At 38.3% G+C, this 24,712-nt stretch overlaps 2 protein-coding genes across 5 annotated transcripts; both read right to left on the bottom strand.

Moving 5' to 3' along the window:
* Positions 1 to 2,816: 2,816 nt before the first annotated feature.
* Positions 2,817 to 13,986, bottom strand: LOC309479271 (calpain-1 catalytic subunit-like). 3 transcript variants are annotated; one of them, XM_082143306.1, is made up of 13 exons: positions 13,926 to 13,986; positions 10,029 to 10,214; positions 9,514 to 9,758; positions 8,382 to 8,451; positions 8,112 to 8,230; positions 7,888 to 8,021; positions 6,765 to 6,939; positions 6,236 to 6,310; positions 5,271 to 5,356; positions 3,714 to 3,788; positions 3,470 to 3,630; positions 3,015 to 3,178; positions 2,817 to 2,916 (listed from the first exon to the last, which is right to left on the bottom strand). In XM_082143306.1, exons 3-13 carry the CDS (start codon positions 9,748 to 9,750, stop codon positions 2,827 to 2,829), a joined length of 1,386 nt encoding a protein of 461 aa, XP_081999432.1. In that variant the 5' UTR covers positions 9,751 to 9,758; positions 10,029 to 10,214; positions 13,926 to 13,986; the 3' UTR covers positions 2,817 to 2,826. The 3 variants fall into 3 exon arrangements, with proteins under 3 accessions (XP_081999432.1, XP_081999431.1, XP_081999430.1); XM_082143305.1 differs by having other exon boundaries at positions 10,049 to 10,214; XM_082143304.1 differs by lacking the exon at positions 10,029 to 10,214 and having other exon boundaries at positions 13,926 to 13,980.
* Positions 13,303 to 19,811, bottom strand: LOC309479298 (protein N-lysine methyltransferase METTL21D-like). 2 transcript variants are annotated; one of them, XM_082143354.1, is made up of 6 exons: positions 16,800 to 19,811; positions 16,468 to 16,581; positions 15,998 to 16,070; positions 15,377 to 15,496; positions 14,363 to 14,494; positions 13,303 to 13,986 (listed from the first exon to the last, which is right to left on the bottom strand). In XM_082143354.1, exons 1-5 carry the CDS (start codon positions 17,054 to 17,056, stop codon positions 14,387 to 14,389), a joined length of 672 nt encoding a protein of 223 aa, XP_081999480.1. In that variant the 5' UTR covers positions 17,057 to 19,811; the 3' UTR covers positions 13,303 to 13,986; positions 14,363 to 14,386. The 2 variants fall into 2 exon arrangements, with proteins under 2 accessions (XP_081999480.1, XP_081999479.1); XM_082143353.1 differs by lacking the exon at positions 13,303 to 13,986 and having other exon boundaries at positions 14,046 to 14,494; positions 16,800 to 19,582.
* Between the last annotated feature and the right edge of the window lie 4,901 nt (positions 19,812 to 24,712).

Raw genomic sequence — 24,712 nt, 5'->3', positions numbered from 1 at the left:
TCTCTCTTAATGAATGCATAACCACTGGATTCTTATTACAGTCTTTTTAAAAATAAACAGTAGCATGGGGAAACTCCCGATAGTCCACACACGTCGGTAATTTTCATGAATGAACGTAGCCTGTCCACTATTATTCTTATTGCAGACCCCGTAATCTACGCGCTGCCTCAGCACACGCGAGATCTGAGGTCGAGTAACAGAATATTTATTGCAGACCCGTAATCTACGCGCTGCCTCAGCAAACGCGAGATCCGAGCCAAAGAATCTTTATTGACTTTCTTCCCTCGAGAAGAAAGCCATCAGGAGCAGAGCTAACTCTCGATAGTGCAAATGTTACACATCGGGAATTTATGAATGAACACTGTCAGCCCCCTTTTACTAGAGCTGAACATGCATGCTCCACTCCCAAACAACACATGAATCGCGTGTGTCCCCACTCGTAATGAAGCGAGTGCAGGGAGGAACACACAATCCAAAGCTGTTTGCTCCCCATACTCCTGTCTAGATATATACTTGTGGTTGTGGACTACATCGATGCTCAGCACATCTACCTCCTCAGAGATAGACTGCTGAAACACCGGGCTCTCTAACCAGGGCGGAAGAAGCCGCGGCGCGGGCTTCCGATCCCAGAGAGATCCCCCCGGGTAAAGGCAGAGAAAAGGCGGAGCCCGTCTCTAACCCTCCGCGAGATCCATTTGCGAACCCCACAATACCAGCTTCCATGCTGCCTCGGCAACACGGGGCCGGTACTGCGAGAAACGCGAGCCTGAACACCCTCCTCAAAGAGTGACAAGCGGGAACGGAGCGAGTAAAGCGATAGTAACTCGCAATGTTCTTAGTCAGCGCCCTCGAGCGCTGACATATCATGCTCCGTTCCAAACAAACAACACATACATCGTGTGTATCCCCACCCGTAAAGAAAGAGGGCAGGGAGGAACACATGATCTATGCTTGTGACTGATATAGTGACAGACAACAATAAATATGACAGACAGTATAACACAGAGCGCTTGCTGAGGCACAGAAGCTAGCGTGGTTCTAAACCGGATGTCCTTTATCCTTTCCTGGTCGTCACGTCACCCGCCCGTGGCGCCCACTCTCGCCATTGGACTAGTTGACATAGGTGCTTCAGACGCAATCACGCAGGAGCGTTCCCAAAGCGTCATTGACGCATCGCGAGTTCCCTCGAAAGGGAACCACGATTGTCCCTTATTTTCCTTTCCATAAGTTGCCAACCCTAAATAAATTCAAAACAACATTTTCAAAACTGGCAAGTTATGTTGCTTGTGGTTCCCCCAAAACTTCTGCAAAATGCATGCAATTTTGGTTTTAACCGCTAGAGGGACAATGGTGTAATATTAATCATTTAATTCTAATAATTTAATAATGACTTTTATAAATAAAGTTGTAAGCTATTGGCTCTCTAAGACCTTAGTTACACCTGGTAGGCCTAATAAGATCCAAATGATGTGATCAAAAGTGGAGAGCTAAATAGCCTACAATAATAAACCCCAAGACGTTTTGTGATCTTATGTCAAGTTCATGCTCTAAACATAACCTAGTGTTCACATAATAAATGAAATACTTAAAGTGAACATATGGCGTGATTTGTGAAAACAAATTATTTTGAAATAGAGGGCTACTTTTGAATGCCGTTAACGAGCGTTTTGCCATTATAATTCTATCATTAGTTATGGCATCAACAGAGGCTGCGGCGAAGACGATAACATGTCAATCTCTGACGCCCGGCAATACTTTGATTTAGCGACGCTCACCCGAATCCGACTCATACTAGGTCAACCGTCAAAAGAGACGCATTTGAGACTCATGTTACAGGTGTACACAACACAGCGATACTTCTCGGCTGACCGAGGCGGATCTCAGTAAATGCTCTCACTTCTACCTGTGTTTGTTGTGAATGTGATGTCCATTGTTTTAGTGAAATGCTGCCCTCTACTGTAAGAAACCCGTAACTGCAGTGTTAGTTCAATACTTACAGGGGCACTTCACTTATTCCTCCAGAAACTAAATGGAGCAAAACACTGTGTCCAATAAATAATAGTTTTATGGATTTGGAGCAGTTTAGCTGGAAAAACTCGATGCAGCCGCACTAGCGGTCAATCAGTCTTATTGCATAGCAAATATTAAAATTGTAATCAGACATTTGAAATAATATATGGGAAAATAATTATTTGAAAAACATTGTTTATTTTTTTTGTATTTGATCTTTTGTGACACTTCAGTCTATACGATTAATTTTGAGGACATGATGGGCACTCACTGAAATGGCATTAACAAGGTGTCATTATGTTACTGACTGACCTGACCCAATCACAACGTTACAACATGACAGAAAATCAAAAACCTTACACATAAACAACAATAAATGTGACTAATAACATTAATTTCACAGCTCACAAATTCAGATATTACATGAAATAACAATAGTTTAAGAGAAACATTAATGCTTGTAAACAACAAAAATCCCCTGGGAATATATATAGCACAGTCGTGACTTTTCGTTTATCTGGAGTCACTGATAGGTCATTTCATAAATATGTCATCTCAGGTTTCATATTTCTCCTATGGGATTCACTCTTTGAGAAGATGGACAATATGAATTTTGCAGACTCTTTAGGATTTAAAGTGGTCGGTACAATGAGATACTCTCCTGGTTCAAGCTTGAAGAATCTCATCACATGTCTTGTCTTGACAAAGTTCCCAACTTCAATGGGGCGTTTGCGGTAGAAGAACTTGTCCGGGAGCTTCACATCTTTCATCTAAAGGAGAATTAAATATAAACTTGTATTCAAGCAACCAGTTTATTTAGTTAATACCATGTAATTTATGCATTTTCAAAGCAAAGTTTAACACTTTTGAGCTTGAATTATATTTTTTACTTGCCTCTGGTGGAATCTGTTGAAGTAGAAAATAGAATAGCACACCATTAATAAGTGGAAACCAAAATTACTGTATTTTCTGTGACTCCAATAGAGTTATTTGTTAATACTGACCGCAAAAACATAGAAGGCGATGGAGTAGTTAGAAACTTCACTTCTGTTTCTCTTCTCATGGTTCTGCATGAGGGACACCAGTATGTTTTCAGGGCACTGACCACTACATTCCTTATCAAGCTCCTCAATCCTCACCCGAAACTGAGGGTTCGTCCAGAAAGAGTCTACAAGACATCCATTGAATCAAATCTCTGAGGTACATGCAGTAGGTACACATAAACATTCACACACACACACACACACACACACACACACACATACACACACACGCACGCACGCACGCACGCACGCACGCACGCACGCACACACACACACACACACAGACCATATGGCCAATATTATGCATAGACACCCAAAAAGCATATTGCATGTTATATATTTATTCATGCATGCTAGTATGTAATTGTATGAAATGCTCACATGCCACTCTCTCTCATTATATATTTATGAGCTACCTTTATTATTGAGGCAGCCACCAGCTGTAGTCCCATTAACCCAGCTGTCTTTGTAACGTGTGGAAGTCCATTTGCATTCAGAGGAACTGTCCAGAAAATCAGGACTGAGGCAGCAAATATCAATGTCTTCGAAGTATTTGGTGAAGTCCTCCATTGATATCCTGCAGTAAAATATGAGTTACTGAAAACATTTGATTCATTAATGCAGGAAGAGATCATATCTGAAACTACAGTTAATGCTCACCAGAACTCTCCGTCATTGGCCAAAGAACGACACCTGGATTGCTCCTCCTTACTCACTTTGTCCCAAAAAGATGACCTAAAGTTATGCAAAAGCATATATTGAAATATGTAATGGTGGTGGACCTTTTGAACTGAATAAGCTTCTTTTGGAATTAATAAATATTTTTCTAAAAGAGTTGAATTTTCAATGGCATAAAATTAAATAAGATGCCAAAAAGGATGGAAATAGCAGAAGATGATGTCACTAAAGAACTGGCTTTTGTTTTCAAAGGCATATTTATTCTATTACTAAAGGCAACAAAAGCTCATTCATTCAAAATATCCTTCAGTGAATGAGAGTTAGCAGATCCCGGCGATATGAATGACAGTGATCGGTATGTAAATAATACAAATGAAAAACCAACAGCGCTTGACAACCTCCAGCGATTTAATTTATGTTAGTATGAACATTCCTTAACAAGACTGTAATGGGGGTCAAGCACTGAGGGGACATTTACAAGACACCATTTTAAATTAAAACAGAAAACTTTTTGTTCGTTCTGGCCATTCATTTACACGACAACGGCATTTTGGGGGCCTATGCAAGATTTAGCATACAACGAAAATGTTATCGCCTCCATGTAAATTACAAAAACACAAATTTGTGAAAACGGTGACGTCATGCACATGCGTGTTACATGTTCAGTCTATAGGTGACGCGTAGTGTTTCATTGTCGTTGTGTGCTAAAAACGCAAATGAAAGACTTTTACTTTGTCGTGTAAACGTACCCTAAGATTAAAAAAGACCTGCACACACTCTAACAATGAAGGAAAACTGACAATTGCGAGATAAAACCACTACTTCAATGAAAAAACTGCAAATACATTTTGGTCACATGCAACGTTTCTCAATGCCATTGCCTAATAAACAATACTCAGTGCAGGAGCCATCTTAACATAAGGTTTTGGTTATTCTTCAGATATTCAAGGCGAAATTTTCGCACGTTAAAAAATAAATACGACCTCACGTTAAGTCAATCAAGCTTGTACGCTGCCTCCGAAACTTTCGTCCGTCATAAAAAAATTCGGATCAGGTTCGATTTTCTGCGTTTTTCGTGTCCGTAGCAAGCATTTTGAATGTGTTTTGAAAATTCAGAGCCACCGAATCACAAATATGAAAAAACGTATATATATAGGCCTATATATATATATATATATATATATATATATATATATATATACTGTATATATATATATTAAAACATGGGGACTTGACTAAAAAAAGCAGCATCCATGCAAAAGTAGTGGTATAATTTAAAATTATTGATGTTTTGATCAAAGAAACTTAGAAAAAATAATATAGTATTCAGCTTGGTGAGCTTAATATTTTATCTAATATACTACATATATGATAGGGACAAAATTACTTTTGAAGATTTACAGTTTGAAAGCTAACAAGCTAACAGAAAAAAGTTATTTAGCATACTAATAACTTAATACAACTCTCAAACCTGTTAAGAATTCTTTTAATATAATAGTCATGAATCATCTAGTGGTACAAACAAGATTTGACTCTTACTTGTCACTCCAGTCACCGGTCCACTCTTGTTCTCCCCAAGGGTTCAACACTCTCACCAGCTGAACTGTTTTTTCTTGGCATGTTACCTGTAGAATACAACATGACATGACACTTTTAATGCAAAATGCTTGTAATAAAAGTATTTTAAACCTTAGTGTGGGCTACTTGCTTCTTCTGTGGGATTTCACCACCACAGTTTAAATACAGAATATGCCATTTCACCAGGGATATTGTGAAATAACATATTTACCTCAGGACTGAAGTGACTAAACACAATGCTTTGAGTTACATAAAGTACAAAACATTATTTCAAGAAACTTCTCTTGAAAAATCACAGGCTTGATGTAAGAGATACACAGGGATGAATGCAAACTGAACAAAGGGCATAGCAAGTGTGGAGCTCATATGCTGAAAACATCTGAATGCAATTAGTAAATAAATACTGGTGTACACAATATCAAAAAAAAATTAATATGAGAACAAAGCAAGTATTGTTGTAGTTCAGGGGTGCCAAATCCTGTTCCTATAGTATAGATCAAACCTGCAGAGTTCAGATCTAACCCTGATCTAACACACCCGTCTGTAATGATCAAGCGCTCCTGGAGATCTAAAATAGCTAAAAAGTGATGGTCCTATGGAAAACAAATTCAGAGAGTTGCTAGACAGCAAGATGTTACATGTTTTGATAATTTCTTAGAGGACTGGAATTGGAAGGAACCCTGGTGAGTTTACTTGCAGTTATATTTTGGAAAAGAACGCACTATTCTTGCTTTCCAATCAGAAATAAGACAGACTGTCTGTCTGTCTATCTATCTATCTATCTATCTATCTATCTATCTATATATATATATATCTGTCTGTCCGTCCGTCCGTCCGTCCGTCTAACTATATGTTTATCTGTCTGTCTGTCTGTCTTTCTTATCTGATGGCACTGTGATCTGACATTTGATTCTGTGAAGACTTACCTTGTAAACCCCCGTCACTGTATATACATGGCCTTGAACAATACCATTGGGTAATACTGTGTTTGCAGATGTTTTCTGATATGGTATGAAAAAAAGACATTGAATCAATAATGCTGCTCTGTGAAATATGTATCAGGAAATAGAAAAAAAAAAGATTGTTTTATGTACAGCTAATGCTCTACATTGTTGCCTACATCTTCCATTTTAAAAATGTTCACTATAGTCATTTGTATTTAATTGAACACTGAAATCTTTAATGCAAAATACTTCAGTGACAGTGTTTAGATCAGGGTTTCTCAAACTCGGTCCTGGAGGGCCACTGTCCTGCACAGTTTAGCTCCAACCCTGATCAAACACACCTAGCTGTGAGTTTCTAGTGATCCTGAAGACATTGATTAGCTTGCTCAGGTGTGTTTGATCAGGGTTGGAGCTAAACTGTGCAGGACAGTGGCCCTCCAGGACCGAGTTTGAGAAACCCAGGTTTAGATGGACATGGTAAAATCTGGACAAGCCTGAAATCACCGCTTACCCCCAGAAAGGTGCTACAGGCCATCAGAGCCTTTGCTTTTGCTAAACTGTTCATCAGGCTCCACAAATCAACAGATGTTTTTGCTGTTTCAAAGTGCACGTGGATGCCACCAGTGAAGTCCAACAGAGCCTCAGATGCAAGACCAGACTTCATGTCAGCATAGGAGCCGCACACCCTGTAAAAGTAATTCTACATTTCAATGCTACAGTGGACCAACAAGCCTTTAATGATTGATTCTGTGGGATTATTCAAATTGTTGATGATTAAAATAGCCCAGGGTTGTCCAAACCTGCTCCTGGAGGGCCACTGTCCTGCAAAATTCAGCTCCAACCCCAATTAAACACACCCGAACTAGCTGATCAAGGTATTACTAGGCTTACTAGAAACTTCCAGGCAGGGGTGTTGAGGCAAGCTGGAGCTAAACTCTGCAGGACAGTGGCCCTCCAGGACCGGGTTTGGACTGTTATCATTGTGACAATGTCGTAAGGTACAGAACCAAGGTACATACAAAACATAAAAAGGGCCAAAATCTCTTGTAATTATGGTTAAAAAATATTACCATACTATAGTAATTACAGTAAATTATGCATAATTACATGCAACGAACCATCAACCAAATTCTAATCCTACCTTAACCCTAAAGTAAGTACATGTAGTTGCTTAATATTACTTAGTACTTAAATGTATAATTACTCTGTAACAATGACACCTTAAAATAAAGTGTAACCAGCTTTATTTACCGTCTTGTTCCTCATCTACATACATACTTATTATAGCCATTACAATAACTGGGTAATAACTAGGTACTAACCCTGAACCTACCCCTAAACTTAACAATTACCCATGTAGTTACCTTATATTACCAGTGCTGTCTTGGGTAAGTACACTTACTGTAAAATCAAGTGTAACCTAATATTTTTATGTTCAATAAAGTGTGACACTGATGAAGGGTTGAACACAAAAACGCTTTCCACTCTTGCACTTTTTTGCACTTTATTTGTGGCCTCTGGACAATAAAATCCTGTGGGCTTTTTGGCCTGTATTTGGATCTCTTTTTCTTATGTTCAATAAACAAACATGCTTTTATACTATGAAAGAAGAATCATTTTAAGAATAAACCTACTTGGCATAAGCTTTCTCCAGCAAGGCAGGCCAAAACTCATTAGATGTTTTTGAATGAACAAAAATGAGTTTGCCATCGATTGTTGGCAGTTTGTCATCAATGACAACGTCAATCCATTTCCCAAACCTCCAGAACTATATGAATAAAGCAAAAGGATTAAGGACTGATCATTTGATTTCATAAAATATATTCAAGTTATTTTTGAAAAAGACCAAATAACTCACTCTAAAGTGAAATATCCCTGCATAATCTTCACCAAATGACTGGCCAACTGGCATGACCTGGTCCATGACATCCTCCTGAAAGGTTAAAGCTCCAACTGAAGCAAGAAACCAGCAGTCTCCTAAGGTAAAAGCACAAACATTAGCAAAAATAGATCTTTCATTGAGTTAACAAAAGACAAAATATAGAGTGATGCAATTTACTGCATAGATAGAGTATCATTCAAAACCAACACCTAATGGAGTATGTAATAAACACAGATATAAGCATACCTAAAGATCCTTGGGAATAGTCAAACCTGGAAACCCCCTTAACAATAAGTTGAGGGTCTGCCACTATTTTCTAAAGGGAGAGAATAATTAAATTAATACATTATACAATGAAATTTGCCCTATGGATTTGGGATCAACTGAAGACATTTAGACTCGTATTGTATTTTGAATCTGCTTTCAAGACACTTAAAGGCACAGTACGCCTCTAGAGGTTCCTTTTTCAAAACAATAACAAAGGCGTAGCTTGATGATGCTGTGACTGAATGTGGAATCATGGGAGTTGTCTTCTTAAAATACATTTGAGTGTGTTGAAAGTTATGTTAACGTTACTCTGTGCGTTCGCTCGGTGGCTGTTTAATTGCAGTAAACTAGATCGATATTAGAATATCATATTATTAAAAGCTGGGTGACTTGTGTTGCTAAATGGCATGCACTTAATTTTAAAATATATTGTATGGTGGAGAAACTTCTGTACTTTTACTACAAGCTCTTTCTGATTATGCCATGTTAGCCACTTGACTGAATAACATTATCTCTGAGGCATGGTACAAACATGTTACTCGCGGTAAATCAAGAAAACAAGAGATTCAAGCAATAAGACTAACCGTGTTGAACTATATAACAATGATTAGTTTTCTGTCAATAAAAGTATCCAAACTCAAATATGTCCTACTGGTAACGTGGATATATTACGTCATTGACAGACGAAATAATGACACGGCCGTTACACTGGTTAAAATACCTGATTTCTCTGGATTTAAACATGGCTGGAAACATTTGCGATCATGCAAGTACACATCAAAACAAACAAAATATATAGCACTGTTTTAGTCATTTTGGATATTTTAATCTAAAAAATGAAATCTATTGTTCTATCTATCTATTAGATATCTATCAATAGATCAATCTATCTATTGTGCCTTTAAGATGTCTTGCCACAATTGTAAATAAAAATATGTTGGGAAATGCTACAGATAAACCTGTTTTTAAAAGCCCTAAGAGACATTTAGCAACAATTGATGATGGTAATATTCAACAAGTTATTTTAGATCCGTTCAAACAATAATGTCTATATACTCTTCTTGCAAGTTTCTGAAGGTCTGAAGATGGAAAGTCAATACAGGTAACTTACTGATGGCCTCAACCATTTGATTTGTTTCATATCCAATCCAAGTTTCTCCTTTGGGTCAATGGAGCTGCTGTCTAAAGGGAACTTCTCATCAACATATCTCCTGTTATTGGTGAAGCAGCTCTTCTTCAACTCCTGGTAATCCTGATCCAAGAATTTCAAAGGGACTTCAAGAGTGCCCGTTTTGTCTCTTGTGGGCTGTTCATCCCCGGGTATTCTGTTCACACGAGATGGTGGCATTTTTACAGCTGTAAAAGTCAGATTTTTAGGATAAAATATAAAGAAAAACAGATAAAAGTGTCACATCTGGGATTGCTTACTGGTGAGATGACACAACACTATGCTATAATATGTTTTGTTTCCAAAGACCTATAAGAGATAAGATACTCTAGGCTTGTTAGACCTGTTTGGGAGAGAAATCTTGTCCTTTTGAAAGACACATCTTGATCGATTTTAAGAGACTTACAATATAATTAGAGATTAAACTCAGTTTTTAAGATATAAATGATATACTTCACCTTCAAGGATAACAACTCACCTAATTGAGCAGTTTTCTCTTACTAGGTTTGACCGATTCTCTTTGTTCTGCCCTAGGCTCTGGAATTCCGTGCTCAGACCGAATGATGTTTTCAGGAAGAGTGCAGAGCAGTGTGTAGGTTTGGTTTTGCTCAGGGACACCAGTTCCACCATTTATAGCCTTAACTCTAAAAAAAATTTGAATATGCAAATGACCACGGAAAGCAGTTTGAACTTCAAATGTCTTTTTAAGATTGTAGCCAAAATAATGTTTGTTTGTTTTTTTATAATATTGAATTAATAAAGAAACTTCATCTGACTCATCAGTAAAGTTAAAATGATATAAGATCATGAAAATACAGAAACTCTACTGATCTCTTCACAATCTCACTCATGTTCTCACCTGAAACTTAAAAAGTTTATTCAAATGTGCTATAGTATACTTCTTATAAATTAAAATATAAGAAAGTATAATTTCATATAATTTATGGACTTCTCAGAAATATACTTAAAATGACACAAGTATACTTGACTTAAACTGACAGAAAAGTATATTTGGCCTATACTTGTACTTAATCTTTTGATCGAGATATACTAAAAAGTATAACGACTTATTCTAAGCCTTTACACATAGTCTTACATACTGTCTTATAAACTTACATTGTTTTAAAGAAAACAGATATGTTCCTAATTCTGAGTATATGAATTTTTATGTAGGCTAGTCAACTGGTTTACTTCCAATCTACTTTACTCTTTCCCACCCTCGCCACTGATGGAATTTTACATCATTTAGGACTCGATCTACTCCATCTGTATTTTGATCATTGTTCTGAATGTTCAAAATGTTGAAACTTAAAACACAGTCAAGTGTTGATAAAAAAAATAGGCATGAAGCTAGAATACAATATTTTTGTTTGTTTGTTTGTGTAAAAACAGCGGTTCTGTTCTTTCCTTTTGTTTATTGTATGTTCAGATATTCATACAACAAAATATTCTGGGGGCCATGAAAGTTTTCTGAAAATGATCAAAGATTCTGACGCTGGCTGGCAACTGTAAAAAAGAAAAAAGAAAAAAAAAAGAAGCTGGTGGGGAAAGTATTAAAATACAGTTAAAGGTATATTTCTAGTCAAATTAATTCCTAAATAGGAACATTAAGTATGATGTTAAGTTCACTTAATGAAAAATGACAAGTATACTTGCAGTATAAAACTACCAAACTAGTAGTTTGCTGAGAGTATACTTCAAAGTGTACTTTCATAGGCTAAAAAATGTGCTACAAGTATTTGGCTAGTAAACTATCAGTATACCTATAAGTTCACTTGTAGTACAAGTACAAATGTAAAATCTCAAAATGAGAGCACAGGATTCCATTTGGTCATTCTTATCTCTTCCCCCCGTCTCCCCCACTCCCTCAGTCAGTCATGCCCGAAACCAGGCGTGACCCTTTGTGCATGAGAGTAGGTCCAACAAAAAGCTTCATGAATATCTGGGTGCTGAATGTTTACAGTTCTTTTGTTCCATTTGGGTATTTAGAGAGATTTGGAAAACCACTGAAGAAAGCATCTGTAAGCAAAACTTCTAGCACAATTGCTGTGTGTTTCTCTATTGCCAGGTATGCTGACACTTTGAAACTATGTTTAATATTCAGGGTTTCGCCTTGCAGTGGTTGGCCTCTTAGCTCAAAGACAGAACTTTCTCAGTGAGCAAGTTTTCTTATTCCTCGTTTCCCCTATTATGTGGTGTGCCCCAAGGGTCCATTCTAGGCCCTCTTCTCTTTCCACTTTATATGATACCATTGGGTGCCATTTTTAAGAAATATAGGATTTCCTACCATTGCTTTACTGACGATACAGTTTTATCTACCCGCTAAAACTGACAGTTTTTATCCTTTGGACGTGCTCTGCAACTGTTTTGAGGAGATCAAATGTTGGATGTCTAATCATTTTTTGCAATTAAATTAAAGCAAAAGTGAAATTTTGATTTCTTTTTTATTTAGATTCTATTGCCGCCAGTGTTCAACTTCATGTAATGAATCTTGGGGTTACATTTGAATCGTCACTGATTTTTTTAAAACAAATCAGTACATTGGTAAAGGCAGTTTCTTTCATCTGAGATCGGAAATTAAAACAGTTTCTACCTCCGAAAGATTTACACAGTTTCTACCTCTGTCACATAACATCATGTCTGGACTACTGTAATTCCCTGTCTCAAACTGCGATCTCTCGCCTGCAAATTGTCCAAAATGCTGCAGTGAGACATCTTAACGGGCACAAAAAAAGAGAACACATTTCTCCCATTTTAGCGACTTTACATTGGCTTCTTGTAAAGTTAAGAATTGATTCTAACTTTGCTGTATTTGTGTAAAAGGCTTCATCTGGCGTTGCACCAAAATACATTTGTGACCTTCTGATTCCTTACTCTCCCCAAAGAACACTTAGATCTGGTAATCAGCTTCTCTTAACTGTCCCATGTTTTCGCTGTATAACTAAGGGTGGTCGAGCCTTCTCTTCTGCAGCACCTAAACTTTGGAACAGTCTGTCCTTAAATGTGAGGTCTGCTCATTCATTAGCCAGTTTTAAATTTTATTTGTTCTCTCTGGCTTTTGATTAGATTAGATTTTAGATTTTTTACTTTTTATTGTATTTTGTTTAATGTGTTTATATTTTGTATGCTGCATGGTTTCTTTTTATGCTTTCTTTTTATATGCTCAATGTTTTATTGTACAGCACTTTGTTACAACTCTGTTGCTTTTAAAAATGTGCTATAGAAATACATTTTGACTTGATTTGACTGGATTGTTTAACTGTGTATAGTATTTTATCATGCTGATCAGTTGTGCGCCACGTATCGTCTGTTGTATATGTCTGGCAAAAATAATCCTGGATTCTTCTGAATCATTATGAACTGTAGATTAAGTGGAGTCTGGTGTTTCTGCAAATCTGCGTCCAGAATAGGTCAACCTAAAGGCCCAAAGAAAGGAGCAGGCACACTGAAGACATTTTGATTTATGTCTATCACTGACATAACAATTTGCAGCATTGTGACTAAAATAACTGCATTTTTGTATGAACAAGCATAGAGTGGTGGACTCAAATGCAAAGTTTTTTTTATATTTTTTTAATAAATATCTTGGAACTTGTAAAAGGTTTTTCCTCCCACCTGTAAATTTGCCAAACAGTGAATTCCACCATATATAGCCTTAACTCTAGACACAAAATGATGGGAAAACAAGTAATGTTGTTTGTAAAATAAAGAATTATTAAACTCAATCCTCGATCATGTTCCCACCAGAGACTTTATATGAGGCCATAAACCACTAAATCCAGTCCATGCATTATTTAAAATAAATACATAGTTTATTTAGTTCATCTTTGGTGTAGAAGAGGGAATACCACTTAAGATCAGGTGGTCTGATGTAGAATCCTTTGAGCAATCATTATTATTAGTATTTGGTACAGTAATGCACTATAAAAATCCTAATAGCATTTTATCCCAAAGACACTTGGGGTTATATATTAATCTTTTCCTATTTTTCATTTTAGTTTTCTTTTAAAAATCTTGCAAATGAAAGGAACAAGCTGATGAATCTCCAGGGTTTTGTAACACATATTCACTTTGCCAAACTTCTTTACCATCACAATAAAATAAATCCCTTAAATTTTTATTTTAAAGTCATAATTTCTATTTTATAGATTTGACAAAAATCTATATTTCCCCTATAGGAAAAAACATCTGCCTCTGTAATTAATTGTGACTTCGAAAAGTAAAAACATTAACATGAATCTAATAACTAAATACATACTTACATTTTAAATCTATAAAGATCAGTATTGGCTGAAAATTCAGTGTTTTCTGCTTCAGATATAGTTCTTTAAGTCTTAAGAAGTTATGAAACATACCACTAAACATCTCCACTGTAGTCTCAATGCATTCAAGGGCCCAGAATGACACTGGACAAAACTGTAAAAAAAAAGAATGCTGACAATCACAATCAGATGATTAATGACACTGAAACTGAGCATTGTCTAAAGGTTTTTAAATGATTTAGTATTGACAAAAATGTTTTGGTGAAGTTTAGACAGTGATTAGCCTATTTACAGATCACACTCAGTTTAAAATTCTTTGAATTGGTGTAAAAAAACACACTTGAGATTTATTGTCAGTTTAACAGTGCACAATGCACATGCAAAACCATTTGCTTAAACTTGTTTGTCTGAAAACACACTTGGGCTCACATTAAGGCCAAATTCCCAGACCATATAACATACACTTAAAAATAGTTTTTTTATAATAGGTACAGTGACAAACACTGCAGTCTATTAAAACACAAACATACACAGCCCATCCTCGTAAAAGGCATTCAGTCGACTCTTCGTCGCAGGTGGAGAAGACGAATGTCAGGACTGTTGAACTCTGGGTCTTGTTTCTCAGGTGGGATCTCCTCTGACTGGAACTCTTGCAGAAGTAGCTATGAAACAGTGTATTATATGAGGAACAAGACAAAAGCAGATTTAGCCTGACAAGAAATTTAACTGGCTTTTTATTCATGCATTTAAAAGGAACCTTTTATGCAAAACATAAATGCGTCAGCAGTGTGTGTACACAAACACCCTACAATGGTAAAATCACATACTCTTTATTTTTTATTTTTATTTTTTTAAATCATAAACAGTGTCTCAAAATGACTTGTCCGCATCTTTTGTACATTGTGAGGTCACAGTGTAACAGGCTGTTAGGAAACATCCCGCCCACAGGAAACATCGTTCTAAAAATGCAGCGCTAAAGTTAAAAGAAATTTAATCTCGAAATTTGCATCTCGACACCAAGCATTTTCCACTGTCCACGTCTTGCGTTTTAGACGCAAAGACACATTGAGTGAATTGCCCCGGATGGGAGGTGGAAAAAATGCAAGGTCTGTCTAGCACACGTTTACATCGAAAATAATGGAAAAGCAGTGCAGTGGAATGCAAAAATCCATCCATACTGTTTCTCCTGTTTTGTTGTTGCCAGACTATTCCAGGTACAAGCTGTAAAGGCACAGCCCTCTTCTGGAAAGGGGGGCGGGAAGCAGCAGCTCATTTGCATTTAAAGATACACACACGAAAAACAGCATGTTTTGCCACCTAAAAGGGGGCATTTTGGGCATCATATAATAAATGATCTCTGGGGTATGTTGAGCTGAAACTTCACAGACACATTCTGGGGAAAGCTGAGACTTATACTACATTTTTTAAAAAGGGGCATAATAGGTCCCCTTTATTATATATTCTACTGATCTAACACACTCTCATTAAAGTGTGCCACTAAATATATAGGTGTAATAGAGGATTTTACAGTTTATTTCTCTCACCTCAAAGAATCTCTTCTCTATTTCAGGATTGACACCAACAGTGCGCTGCTCATAGCAACAGATGATGCACGTCTCTGGTCCAGCCAAGAGTTTCAGAGTCTCCACTAGTGGCTCCACAGACTGTGGAATATAAAACACAAAGGGTATTAAACCTAGTACTGTTAACAATTCTGGAATGTAGAGCTAACTATAGACCTTATTCAGAGCAGCGCCATAACAGGTATGAAAGCGAGGCTGTGAGGGATAGACTTACTGTTTTTTCAATGGCATCTGCTGTAAAAAGCTGTATAAAACTCCTAGAGTTTTATCACTTATAATTTTACACAGCTCATTTTGTCTGGAGTTTTTTGTCTACTGAAATTTCTTGGAAAAATATTTTCGCAGTGTTTTGTTAGCAGAACAACCAAAAAACACATTAAAGTACACATAAACACGTAAACAGTACAACCCAAAGAAAAGATGTATGTCTATCCCTCACAGTCTCACTTTCATTCCCGTTAAAAATCAAAGATGGCGCTGCTGTTAATAAGATCCATTGCTGTATGGGTAACACAAGTTAAAAAAATTAAATAAAAAATGTATTATATATATATATTAGTGTAATATTCATTGTTATAGTACCTGCTCATAGTAGATACAATCAGCCATCAGAATATAATGAGGATAAGGTAGAAAATCTTCAACACTTCCACCCCTTTTAAAAGGAAAATATTTCATAAGTTTCAATAGTCGTTTTCATGAAATGAAAACCTTTCATTATAAGGACAAAAAAAACAGACCTTTTTCAAAATATTTTCATATAAGAAAATAATCTTTTATATAAGAAAAGTCATAAATGTTTGGAATGACATAAGGGTGAATAAATGATGACAACGTTTTAATTTATTTGTGTGCAATATGGTCATGTGATCATGTGGGGGCAACTTGCTTTATTTGGAAGAAACTTTTTTTTAAGTGTATTAATTTATTTTGATGTAAAACGTTTATTTAGTAAATCTTGAATGCAATGAATAAATAGGTTTCATAGCAAAGGATGAAAACACACCCCTCCCAAAAAGATCCTGTGGTGTAGGATGAAATGCAGTACAAACCATTTCAGTACCTTGGCTGTGATTGAGCCTGTACAGATGAGTTGCTGATTTTTCTCAATGTTCAGCTTTAGGAGAGGCTGAAGCTCTTCTAGATCTGTCACTGTAACATTTGCCCTATGGGTGCACATTACTCAGGTTGAAATCCAGCCAAAAAACTTTGAATAAACAATATTTGTGCATAATATTTATTATCAGAACAAACAATAATAAATTAAAATCCTATAACTTTCCGAATATAATAGATTCATTTTCATCAGTTGTTTAAATGGCCACATATCACATCTAATCTATTTTAATTAATATGTTTATATGGCACGGCATTCATAACTCACCCCAGAGTTGAAGCCACGAGACCAACTAGTCCTGTTCCTGCACCCAGTTCAATAATGCTCTTGGAGAACCACGTACTAACACCAGACTGAATACTGCAAAATTGTTCCGTTTCGAGGTATTTTGACAGGACAATAGCAGCGTCCCATACTACACAGCCCACGTCCCCTTTGCTGCACTGATACATTCTTAAAATAGACCCGTCATTTTTTTCTATTTCTCTAACAAAATAATCTTCTGAATCCTCGTCAGTCGCCATGTTTCTTTAGACCGCTGAACTGCACGCATTCTACGTCACGCATCTCCGTGACGTCTGATTCGCGAATCATTCATTTGAACAGGTTCTTTTCACTGATGGACTCAAATCGTGTGGCAGTTTATTCATAATACTGGTGATAGGCTGTTTGTGTAATGTTTTTTTTTTTTTTTTTTTTTTTTTTGGCTATGCGTAAATCTGTTTGTTGAACTGGCATTCAAGTGGTATTTTAACTTTTAAGTTTTCACCGTCACAGAATAGACCTTATTCACAGCAGCGCCATCTTTGGGAGGCTGTGAGGTATAGATACTGTAGATAGATAGACTAAATCTCTGGGTTATAGTATTAATGTATTTTTGGATTGTTCTGCTGATGAAACACTCAAAAAAAAAAAAAATCTTTCAGAGAAATTTCAGTTGACAAAAAACAAACAAAAAAAACAGACCATATTGCTGTGGAAAATTATAAGTGATCAAACAGCTTATACATAAAGCTTTTTACTGCGGATGCCAATTGAAAACAGGTAACGTTAAGTTTATCCCTCACAGCTTCGCTGTCATACCTATCATGGCACTGCTCTGCATAAGGTCTATTAGTAAACTGTCCGACTGGTAGAGGAATGTCTTTCAGACTGGCATCAAATAGGCCTAAGAAAATCCCAAATTTATAAACAGAAAATTGCATTACAAAGAACTAGCTAGCTAGTCTAGTTAGTTGACTTATGGAAGCTAAGCACACGTTTGTCAATTGTCATAAAGAAGAACTACCTAACTGACTTCAAAATATTGTAGTTTTACCATGTATTTGAAATGGCTTACTGCTATTATTTATTTAAGTAATTTTATTGTTTATTATTTGCTCCATTGCAGCTTAAAGTCTCCATAAACAACTGATTACAAATAAAGCTCATTGAGTTTATTGTCAATGACATGCAGTCAGTGTGAGTCATACAAGATTTTCCATACCATTTTGATTGCTTGATCAATAGTTCATATTAATAATAGGCCTATTCATATAACACTTCCGTTTTTGTGACAGGTTACCCACATTTGCATGACGTGTGAGAAGAGAACGTGTATGTGACTCTGATGTTTAGTGAAGTTGATAGTTTTGAGCTGCGTTCTACCAAACATGGTGGTTTTATATGGTGCCACTAGATGGCAGTGTAGACTGATTCATACAGGTTTTCTATGGTTTGTAGCCTACAGTTTATGACATAATTGCCATCTTTTATGTACAAATGTAAAACAGAGTAACTACAAATTTAGTAAAAATTTTACTATGACCAAAAATGAGCCGGATTTAACTCAACTACAGTATTCTCAGATTCAGAGAAAATGGATTATAGTATCAAATTTAAGTGTCCCTTCCAGAATCTTCATAGGACTTTGGGTGTGGAACTAACTCTTCTTGTTGAGATCCAGACATTTTAGTCGTCCACTCTGACTGACATACATACATAAAGCACTCAAATTTGGTAAATCATACTTGCTTGACGTGCGATAACAAACCTCCATTGATTCTTGCCGAAGCTCAAATGTGTTTGCGAGACACGCAAGAACAAATCTCATTGGTTCTTGCCAGGGGCGTCATGCAAGCCAAAATTCTGGGGGGGCACAATCTGAGACGTTGCAATTGTTTTCTGACGGGTGATATGGATCATGTTAGGAGGGGTCAGGGGGTTTCTCCCCCTGAATTTTTTTTAATTCTGGCTGCTAAACAAACCATTTCAATGCAGTTTGGGAGAGACAGAAATACCTTAACGGAGCTAGCAGCAACCCTCCTCTATCTGAGGACTAAGTTAAAGTATCTATTTTGTAAGTTTATGTAAAAGACAGGTTGATGAAAGAACTGTAAGCTCAAATTCAAAAGCTTTTGAAGTCTACTTCATTAAAGCATGTTTACACACACACTTACTGTACACTTAGGCCTACTACACATGATTTTAAAAACAGTACCATTGCAGTTTTTATGTTATGATAATTGGTATGTGACCTAAGAACGATCTTACATTAAAGGTAACCTACATAAAGGTGCTGCGGTCTGACTTTGTGGTGCTCTGAACTTAAGTTATTTTATTATTAATATGTGATGATTTGAAAGTTTGAAAGATTTCAGTGCTGAATAAGGTTAACACTACCCCGTTTATTTGAAAATGGTTAATATTTGACAGAAATGTAAAAAAGTAATCAAAACCGATCAGATAACGTTACTATGGCTTTGTATGGCAGTAACGTTAGCCAACTAGTTTACGGTTAGACTAGGCTAGCTATCGATAACGTTACACTGACACAACTTAAGTTAATGCTCTGAATTCGCAGCTAATATCAAATCCATAACTTTTTGATCAAGTTAAAATTTCCAGGTCAACCACAAATAATCCCACTACCTTTTAATATCATCCGATAACTAATTAAATGCCGATTTGTTGCTTTGCCCACTTACCACTTCAAGACCATCTGTAAAACATTGCCAGCTCAACGTGCGAAACGAGTGAGTTGCTTGAACATACACTGCAAAGATTCTAGAGCGCTACGCGCGTAGCGCTTTAGATTTGATATACACAGACACCATATTAGGAAAAAGGGGTGGACTGATGCATTGCTGACCGATTTATTACACATCCAGAAGAATACATTTGAGTCGTTATAGGCTCTGGTATATTATGGAGCATAATATAAAGTTGTGACAAATTTTTTTTTGAAAAATTCACTTTGAATGGGCATGACGCCACTGGTTCTTGCATGTCAAGCAAGCATGCTTGCACTTCTGTTTACCATATTTGAGTGTTTTACGTATGTCGCTGACGCTGATCAATAAAAACCTAAATTAAATCTATTCATCATATAAAGCGATCGTGGCCCTTCAGAAGACTTGGACTAGACAGCTCGACTGAAATGGATTTGTTTTACAATCTCTTTATGAATGTTTTGAATGGTCAGACTTTTGGGTGAATAGGCCTAGACTTACTGGAGAGACAGAGATTTCATTAGAAATTGTGTTTCAAAGATGATGGAAAGTCTTACGAGTTTGGAATGACATGAGAGTGAGTAATTTACATAATTTTCATTTGTTGTATCAAGTTGTAAAAGAATGCTTGCTTTCACATATATCTGTACTTCTGACTACTGCATCTTCTGACCAGGAAAGTTTCAGAATCACGTGCAGTATAGAGATCCTTCTCTGCCAGCCTGAACCATGTGGACTCAGATGGGGTAGCCTTGACCTAGCGGAGAGATTTTTTTTCTTCATGTCTTTGGCACCGGCGGCACCAGGAGGGGTCTTGGGGGGTCTCAAGACCCTCCCAAAAAATGCCTTGACCCCCCATTTGACCCCCCACCCCCTTCCTGATTAAAAAATATATATATATATCCGGGATAAAGATTTAAAAATGTTTTTTCTTCAAACTACGCAGAACAATAATAATTAATAATTTATTCGACATATAAAAAAAATATAAACATAAGAATCACTGCGACGCCCCATGAACGTCGCTGCGCCTTGCGTCATTGCGTTCAAGGCGCTGCTGCGAGCCCGCAAAAGCTGCTACGCTACAGCTATAGCTTGAAGCTAAAAATGGATCACTTTGTCATACCTCAAAAAAAATTGAGAGCAGACGGAAATTATAGCAATAGGTGTGAAAATATACCCGTTGCAGTGGATTGCGAGCCAGAGGAGACAGAGGACACCAAGGAATTGGAGGATGAGGAGGTACTCGCAGATGAGGAGCAACAGAGGACACCAAGGAATTGGAGGATGAGGAGGTACTCGCAGATGAGGAGCAACTCGCAGCCCCCGAGGCGGAGGAGACAGGTGAGCAGATGGATAGAAATGGCGCCTCATCGAGCGCTACAGCGGGCACGGATGATGGGAATCCTGACGGCGGAGTGGATTTAACGGGGATTTAAGCCATGGCCCAGCCGAGAAACCAAGACAGCCTCAACTAAAATCATACCCGCGTCGTTCTTTTGGATCGCAGGGGCAGCTAGCATCCAGGGGTTTTAGTTACTCGTGGTTCAAACAGTACCAGTGGCTTGAATATTCTGTGTCAAAAGACGCGGCTTTTTGTTTTGCCTGTCGTAATTTTTTTCACAGTGTGCATGGATCTGGTGGTCACTCAGAAAAGTGCTTCACCCAGGAAGGGTTTAAAAACTGGAGAAAAGGAGGAGAGAAACTGGTGCAACATAACGCCAGTGCTTCTCACAAAGTGGCAATGGGAGGGTGGTGTGAATTTAAGGAGAGAGAGAAAAACGGATCGAGGATTTTGACGCACCTCCATGACGATGGACATAAGAAAATTGTTAAAGAAAACAGGATCTACATGCGAGCAGTTGTTGAGTCACTGCGCTTTACAGCTTGACAAACCATTGGTCAGAGAGGCCACCGAGAGAATGAACAGTCCACCAACAGAGGTAATTTCTTTGAAATGTTATATCTGCTGGGGAAGTTTGATAGCACTGTATCCAAAAAATTATCTAGTGGGCCAGGTAATGCAAAATATGTCCATCATGACATTCAGAACGAGTTAATTGATATAAAGGCCTGCATTTTGAGAGAACAGGTTAGTAACGAAGTTAAACTAGGAGAGCACTTTACTTTAATGGTGGATGAAACAAAAGATGTGAGCAAAAAAGAGCAGATATCTATTGTTCTGCGCTACATACACAAAGATGACATTCATGAAGAGTTTCTTGATTTTGTTCCAGCTGATGGTTTGGATGCAGAGTCTTTACTTGTGACAGTGAAAGGGGCATTGGCTAAATTCAATATAGACAAAAATGCATGCGTTGAACAATATTACGACGGGGCATCTGTAATGTCTGGCTGCAACAACGGTGTTCAGGAAAAATTTCACAGAGAAGTCCCACATGCAGTGTACATCCACTGCCAAGCACACAGATTAAACCTGGTTTTAGTTGACTGTGTCCATAATCTAAAACCAGTTGCTGACTGCTTTGCCACAGTGCAGCTACTTTACAACTTTTTTTCTGGTTCAGTACCTCACAAAGTGTTCATGGAGAAACAAACAGAACTTGAGCCCACTAAAAGAGCTGTGGAATTAAAACGTCTGTCAGATACCAGATGGGCATGTCAGTACTATAGTCTTTTGGCAATAAAGCAAACCCTCCCTAGCATCTTAGCCACACTTGAGGAAGTCAGCAATCAAACAAATAGCCATAGAGCTATTGAGGCTAGATCACTAAATGGCTTGATTGATGCACAGTTTGTTTTGCAAATCTACATGCTGGAGAACATATTTGGGCTCACAAAAACTTTATCTGACCAACTACAGGCCACAGATTTAGATTTGGCATCCACCATTGATCTGGTCTTTACACTGGTTGACACACTCAAAGAAGAACGCAATGGTGAAACTTGGACCCATCTGTGGCAGGGCGCAAGTGACATGTGTGAGAGAGTGGGCATTGACATGCAGCGCCAACAGGCAAAAAGAAAAATAATACAGCCCTCCCACCTGCAGCAGTTTCATGTCAGCAATAGCCACAAAAGGAAAAAGATACTGCAAACACCAGAAGACTACAAAATCCACTGTTTTTTCCCAGTACTTGACCGTTTAATCAGTGAATTGAATAGGCGCTTCTCTGCTGAGAGTTGCCACGTTATGAAAGGAGTTGCAGCTATTAATCCCAAACACAAGACCTTCCTGCACCAAGATGCCCTTCAACCCATGGCTAGGCACTATGGCATATTAGAAGACAACCTTTCAGCAGAACTACAGTACATCAACTGAAACGCCTCATTGACAGAAAAAAACTAAATGGGGTCTCTCTCAACAGCACCCATGACTTGCTGATTCTATTAAGGCCATACAAGGAGGCTTTCATTGATTTATACAAACTTGTGTGCATCTCCATGACACTGCCTGTATCAACAACTGCTTGTGAGAGGAGCTTTTCCTGCTTACAGCGTTTAAAAACCTACCTCAGAAACAAAAGTGGCGATGTCCGAACCAGCAATCTTGCTGTGCTGGCAATCAGCTCAAGAAGAACAAAAGAGATGGATGTAGATGTTGTTATTGATCGCTTTGCAGCCAATCATAACAACAGGCGAATTGTTCTCTTTTAAGTGGTGAGTACACTCCTTACATTATATTTTAACAGGTTTAAATTGTACTGTATTTAATGTGCTATAAACACAATTGTTGCAGGAAATCACACCTGTGGAGAATGGAGAGAAGACAGGAGGAGACTGGAGAGTAAGAGGAGCAGAGAAGATGCCAGGAGGAGACTGGAGAGTAAGAGGAGCAGAGAAGATGCCAGGGGGAAACTGGAGAGTAAGAGGAGCAGAGAAGATGCCAGGGGGAAACTGGAGAGTAAGAGGAGCAGAGAAGATGCCAGGAGGAGACTGGAGAGTAAGAGGAGCAGAGAAGATGCCAGGGGGAAACTGGAGAGTAAGAGGAGCAGAGAAGATGACAGGGGGAAACTGGAGAGTAAGAGGAGCAGAGAAGATGCCAGGGGGAAACTGGAGAGTAAGAGGAGCAGAGAAGATGCCAGGGGAAACTGGAGAGTAAGAGGAGCAGAGAAGATGCCAGGAGGAGACTGGAGAGTAAGAGGAGCAGAGAAGATGCCAGGGGGAAACTGGAGAGTAAGAGGAGCAGAGAAGATGACAGGGGGAAACTGGAGAGTAAGAGGAGCAGAGAAGATTCAGGGGAAAACTGGAGAGCAAGAGGAGCAGAGAAGAGGGCATGAGGAAACTGGAGAGTAAGAGGAGCAGAGAAGATACCAGGGGGAAACTGGAGAGTAAGAGGAGCAGAGAAGACAGGAGGAGACTGGAGAGTAAGAGGAGCAGAGAAGATGCCAGGAGGAGACTGGAGAGTAAGAGGAGCAGAGAAGATGCCAGGGGGAAACTGGAGAGTAAGAGGAGCAGAGAAGATGCCAGGAGGAGACTGGAGAGTAAGAGGAGAAGAGAAGATGCCAGGGGGAAACTGGAGAGTAAGAGGAGCAGAGAAGATGACAGGGGGAAACTGGAGAGTAAGAGGAGCAGAGAAGATGCCAGGGGGAAACTGGAGAGTAAGAGGAGCAAAGAAGATGCCAGGGGAAACTGGAGAGTAAGAGGAGCAGAGAAGATGCCAGGAGGAGACTGGGGAGTAAGAGGAGCAGAGAAGATGCCAGGGGGAAACTGGAGAGTAAGAGGAGCAGAGAAGATGACAGGGGGAAACTGGAGAGTAAGAGGAGCAGAGAAGATTCAGGGGGAAACTGGAGAGTAAGAGGAGCAGAGAAGAGGGCATGAGGAAACTGTAGAGTAAGAGGAGCATAGAAGATGCCAGGGGAAAACTGTAGAGTAAGAGGAGCAGAGAAGATGGCAGGGGGAAACTGTAGAGTAAGAGGAGCAGAGAAGATGCCAGGGGGAAACTGTAGAGTAAGAGGAGCAGAGAAGATGCCAGGGGAAACTGGAGGGTAAGAGGAGCAGAGAAGATGACAGGAGGAGACTGGTCAAAAGAGCTGTCAATATTGGTGAGTGAAGTGAGTGATGTGAACCTCTTGCTATTGTATTGCTGTATTTAGCATAAATACTAACCTATTCATGTGTACTATAAACTCATATGTTGCAGTAAATCACACCTGTGGAGACTGAAGAGAGGAGAGAAGATGACAGGAGGAGACTGGAGAGTAAGAGAAGCAGAGAAGATGCCAGGGG

The sequence above is a fragment of the Leuciscus leuciscus genome (assembly GCF_965113295.1).
Source record: "Leuciscus leuciscus genome assembly, chromosome: 17".
NCBI classification, from domain to species: Eukaryota; Metazoa; Chordata; class Actinopteri; order Cypriniformes; family Leuciscidae; genus Leuciscus; species Leuciscus leuciscus.
Note: the sequence above shows the minus strand (reverse complement) of the source record. Positions and strands in the feature narration are given on the sequence as shown.

Coding starts and splice junctions, on each gene's coding strand:
- LOC309479271 (XM_082143304.1), bottom strand. Junction 6,311..6,764: donor CCTGTAGCACCTTTCTGGGG/GTAAGCGGTGAT, acceptor ATACCATATCAG/AAAACATCTGCAAACACAGT. Junction 3,179..3,469: donor TGGCTGCCTCAATAATAAAG/GTAGCTCATAAA, acceptor GATGTCTTGTAG/ACTCTTTCTGGACGAACCCT.
- LOC309479298 (XM_082143354.1), bottom strand. CDS start 17,056: ATGGCGACTGACGAGGATTCAGAAGATTATTTTGTTAGAGAAATAGAA. Junction 16,582..16,799: donor CTCGTGGCTTCAACTCTGGG/GTGAGTTATGAA, acceptor GTGCACCCATAG/GGCAAATGTTACAGTGACAG. Junction 14,495..15,376: donor TAGAGAAGAGATTCTTTGAG/GTGAGAGAAATA, acceptor ACTGTTTCATAG/CTACTTCTGCAAGAGTTCCA.